The sequence below is a fragment of the Lipotes vexillifer genome, unplaced genomic scaffold, assembly GCF_000442215.2.
Source record: "Lipotes vexillifer unplaced genomic scaffold, Lipotes_vexillifer_v1.1 scaffold865, whole genome shotgun sequence".
Lineage (NCBI taxonomy): Eukaryota > Metazoa > Chordata > Mammalia > Artiodactyla > Lipotidae > Lipotes > Lipotes vexillifer.
In genome coordinates this window covers 1,597,063-1,601,915 of record NW_006795130.1, presented here as the reverse complement: position 1 = coordinate 1,601,915, position 4,853 = coordinate 1,597,063, and the positions used below count along the sequence as shown (strand labels likewise).

Sequence of the window (4,853 nt, the reverse complement as noted above, 5' to 3'; positions counted from 1 at the left end):
CTCTTTCCCTTTCAAGCCTCAGCCATATCCCATGGGCCAGTGAGGCTTGGTCTCTAACTCTTTGTATTTCTTAATTTTTCTTTCTCTGTCTGGCAATAATTATTATATTCACCACTAACTAAGGACGTACTATGTATCAGAGCTAAATGCTTACATTTTTTTCACTGAATCCGCACATTAGCCTTATGAAGCAGATGATATTATTGTCCCCTATGCCGTAGGTCACACAGCCAATAGGCGTGGGAGCCAGGATTCAAGCCCAGGTCATTCTGACTACTCTGCTTTGTCTGTGCCTCTATCTCTGACCCAGTCCCTCCCCAGATCTAACCCACCCCCGCTCTTTACACACACACACACACACACACACACACACACACACACACACAGGCACAGGTGTCCTGGCCCTCATTACCCAGCATGCTCTGCAGCCCCCGTGAAATAGGGGCACTCACCCACCTGTGGGGGTATCTGGCCCAGGCTGAGGCCTTCTCTGACGGGCACTTTTTGCTCCCGGCTTCCAGCCGCCTGTCTCTGCACGCTTGATGCTGTTTCTATTTTTTGATTGGAGTTTAATTATAAAGCGTGATGTGCTGCTCCCTTCCTCTGGCCTCCCCCTGCCACTCCCAACTCACCCACTGGTCCCCTGGCATGGTCAGTGCCAAGCCCAGCCAGGCACCTGGCCCTGCTGGGAGTAGAGGCAGTCTGGCAGGGGTCTGCCTGTGGTATGTGTGGATGTGGATGTTGCTTGTGAGGCAGGAAGAAGGAAGACTGAATAAGCCATTTTGAAAGGTCGGTTGGCCTTCAAGGGTGATGTGGAGCGTGGGCAGAAAGTTAAAGCTACAAGGATCTTCCATGGAGGGGGACAGGGAAGAGAACAGCCAGATCACACGCACACTGGCCGCATTGCCAACATCACCACCCAGGTCCAGGGGCCCTTAGTTGGGAGCCGAGGATTACAGGACTGGCCTAGGATAAAGATCCAGGAGACTCAGGCTGAGGGAAGTGGGGGCAGACAGAGATATAAGTGCAGTTCAGAGCAGGTCTTTGGAGCAGGCCCAGCCTTCAGTCAGAAGCTGTGTGTTCGCAAACCACTCTGCCCTCTGCCAAGCTCCTCCCTCCCCCAGAAGACATTCCTGCACAGGCCTCACTGCTCCTTGAGGCCAGTGAGATGGTCTTTAAAGTCCCTTCCAAGGCTAACGGCTCAGTGAGGGACCTTGGATTTGGGCCTATTAAGAACACTCCCTGCTCTCCAGAGACCCTTTTCATATACCCATACTTTAATACCCTTCCCCACTCATACTCCCAGATGACTGACACACACACAGACGTATGCATACCCGTAGCCACGCCTCCATGGGGTCTCTGAAGCCCGAGCTCCAGGGAGCTAGGGCTCAGCCCCTGCTGGGGCTCCCTGAGCCCTGGGGAGAGCTGGTGGAGACGGCCGTGGCCAGGGGCCATCATAAACACTTAGAATCCCCCCTCCCGTGTCTCCCCACTCTTGAGGGAACTTGGGGCTCCTGGTTGAGGCCCCTGGGGGCCTGGCTGAGAGGGCAGCCCCTTCCCACCTGTGAGAACTGGAGACAGTGGCTGAGAGGGGATGCAGGCAGCAGGAGGAAGCGCATGGAGTTGCAGGCTCTAGGGCGGACCCCACACTGGTCTCTTACCATTTTCTGGGTACCCACCTGGGCCAGAGCCTCCAGCAGCACCAGCAGGGCCAGCGCCAGGGTGGCAAAGTGGCAGAGCCCTGTGGCAGGGAGTAAGGACCAGTTCTGGGGGAGAGATGAGCTCCATGTTACAGGCAGGTAAACCACGGTTCAGGTTGGCCGGGACTCATCAGGGCAGGGACGAGAGCTGCCAGATAAGCCTGCTTCTGCCTTGAGCCTCTGTGTAAGGTCAGGTGGGTACGGGTGCCAGGAGAGATGAGGCAAGTTTGGGGCCCAGGGCTCATGGAGAGAGATGACCTCCCCAAAGCCCCCTCATCTCTCAGAGTCCCCAGCCCCAGGACTGTTGTGTACACTCACACAGGTTGCTCACTGCACAACTCCTGGGGCTCCAGCTGTTGGATGCACTCCCAGTAATTGTGCAATGCTGTAGTCCAAATGATCCTCCCAAAGCTAGCTTCCCGAAGGGAGAGATGCTGAGGGCTGAGGTCAGAGTATTTAAGGGCCCCAGGCCGAGGAAGTGGGATGATTGGGCATGATCAGAGATTTGCTGTTCTCCCAGGTTCCCAAAACTTGTTTAGAGGAAAGAGAGCAGGATGGGAACATGCCATTCCTGTCCGCCTCTTGGCTCCCACACCTGCAGAACTCCCCACGACAGTTTCCCGCCCAGCTTCACCCCAGGCCGAATCCCAACGCCAGCTACAACCCTCATTTTCTTCCTTTACACTCAGCCCCAAACTCTAAACCTCGCCCTCCATCCTGCCCTAATCCCAGACCCCAAGATGCTTATCGTCCTGACAGCATGTGGGAGGGGGTCGATATTGCTCAAATGCTCCCCTTGGTTGGGCTGGCTGTGCATTCAGAGACAAAAGCACCTCTTATGGGTGGGGCAGGGGGAGATTCAGTCCATGCCCCAGGGAAGCTCTTGGCAGGAGGAGGAAGCTGCTGCTCTTCTAACTCCCAGGAGAGCCTAGGCCAGTGCCCCACTCCCACCTGGCGGCCCTTCTGAGCCAGTGGGCGGTGGGGCACAGCCAAAGTCAGGGTTGAGGAGAGATGAAGGAAGAAGCAGTAATGGGTAGCAGGAGCTGGAGGCTGGATAGAGGGAGTGGAGAGCAGCTTTGGAGGCTTAACCTTCCATCAGATGGCCCTCGGTGGGGATGTGAGTGTGAGGAAGATGGGCTGTTGGGGACAGTCCCAGCCTGGGCATGATGGGAGAGGAAGGGCAGTAGGAATGCTGCAGCTCCTTCACAATCTGGTGCCCTCACAGCCACTGACCCCGAAAAGAGGCACCCCTGCCTCTCCGTTGAGCTGGAGGAAAACACAGAGCTGACGCCAAAGAAATTGCAGGAGCACCTTGGCAACCATTTGTGGGCTGGGAGCCTGAGAAGCATTGTTGCTGCTAGGGGAGCCCAACTCCTTCTACTGGGCTGTTGGGGATGCTGGGGCCTCCAGCAGGAAGGAGGTGGCTTGGGAAAAGGAGGTATTGGGGATCTGTTCCCCTCAGGCAGCTTAAAGACCAGGCGCTATTGCTCCAAATGCACTGAACATGGAACAGGAGGAAGGCAGAAGGTAAATGGACAGATTTCAGGGAAACCTTTATGTCCTAAAGGGGTCCCCAGGACCAGAGAGGGAGGGAGGTTAGGGAGGGGCCTTCTGTAGGTCTCTGAGATCACATTGGGTGGAGTGAAGGTAGACAGTGGGGTGCTGGGTCCAAGGCAGAGAAATGAACGGCATGGCGACAGAAGAACTTTATATCAAGCAGGGCTTGTGCGAGGAGGTCATGGCTGGTGGCAGGAGCACCTGTTTTTCCCCGTGGTGGGAATGGATGTGCAGGGCTGACAGAATTAACCAAGCTTGGAGCAATAGCTGCAGGACACTTTTCCCCTAGAGCTGGGTTCCAGACCTGAGGGGAGGGTGTGCAGAGGTGTGGGAAGGGCCAGACAGCCCTCAGGTGCAGGACTGGCTGTGCTGCTGCCTTGGTGGGGTTCAGGTGAGCCCCACAGGCTTTCAGCCAAGGAGGCAGGACAGATCAGCATTAGGACCAGGTTGGAAGGCCTCACCTCTTCCATTTTATGCTTTCCACCCCTTTCCTTCCTAGCCTTTCCATCTTCTCTGGGTCTGAAGAATCTGGGTGGGCTGGAGAAGAGGGTCCTAGGAGAGGGGGGCCTCAGCCAGGCCCAGGTGAGACCTTGGATTGGTGAGCGGAGCCCAGCAGCTTGGGGAACGGGCCAGGCCCCCTTCAACCTTCTCTTCCAGCCACACACAGCCTTGATCTCCAGCCTCTGAACTGGTCCCATTCATGTCCCCTGCCAGCCCTCACCCAACCCCTTACTGCCAGTCATACCCTTGCCCTCTGCCCAGCCCTCACCTGACCTCTCACTGCTAACTGCACCCAGCCCCGGCCCCTCACGCCCTGCCCGACCCTCACCTGGCCCCTCAGCTCCGGCCTGCACCCCGCAGCTGCTGGTCCAGCCGGCAGAGCTGGTGGAGGAAGCCTCGGTTGGGGAAGACCCATCGGTGCTGCCCCACGGCGATCACTGCCTGACGCAGGGACAGCTGCTGGCGTAGCATGAGGTAGGCCAGGACCAGCGTGGCAGAGCGGCTCACCCCTACCACGCAGTGCACCAGGACCCTGGCTGAGGAAGACAACCTGCTGAAAGACCCTTTCCCACCCACCGGCCCACCCAGGGGCTGAGGTGGGGACCCAAGTTCCTTTCCCTCCTGTGCCCTGGGTATATTCTGTGACCCTGAGTAAATCATTCAGCATGTATGGGCCTCCATTTCCTGCTCTGTCAAATGGGCACACCAGCACCTATTATGCTGTGTGTGGGATGGGGTCCACACCCCCCAACGTGGCTCACAGGACCCTCTGTGAGCTGGCCCCTGCTGACCCTGCAGCCTCACCTCAGGCTGTCCCCCACCGACCCTCAGCTCTAGGAACACTGGGTAACTTTCAGTTCCTTGAAGCTGTCACGGCCCCTGGCCTCCAGCCTTACCACATGCTATTTCAACTACCTGTAAAAGTTTTCCCCTTCTCTTGGTCTGACTAACATCTACTACTCATTTGTCAGGTTTTGGCTGAGACATGGCTTCCTGACCACTCATGGTATCACTTGAATCACAGAGCAGTTCATCCTTTTTGCATGTGGCCCGGTGAATACTGTTGTAGAGGGAAGTCCCCCCCCCCCCCCC

The 4,853-nt window shown here is 57.0% G+C and overlaps 1 protein-coding gene across 6 annotated transcripts in view; it reads right to left on the bottom strand.

Annotated features, from left to right (window-relative positions):
- Positions 1-4,853, bottom strand: part of DUSP13B (dual specificity phosphatase 13B) — a 13,316-nt gene that overhangs the window by 6,271 nt on the left and 2,192 nt on the right. For 3 of the 6 annotated variants that reach the window (XM_007467490.1, XM_007467491.1, XM_007467489.1), the window contains 2 exons: positions 1,566-1,769; positions 457-551 (listed from right to left, as the gene is read on the bottom strand). The exons of 1 other annotated variant lie outside the window; for it this stretch is intronic. In XM_007467490.1, coding sequence (XP_007467552.1) covers positions 457-551; positions 1,566-1,667 — 197 coding nt within the window. In that variant the 5' untranslated portion in view covers positions 1,668-1,769. Of the gene's footprint in view, positions 1-456; positions 552-1,565; positions 1,770-4,089; positions 4,298-4,853 lie in introns of all 6 variants that reach the window. 2 more of the 6 variants (XM_007467488.1, XM_007467495.1) reach the window with 2 other exon arrangements.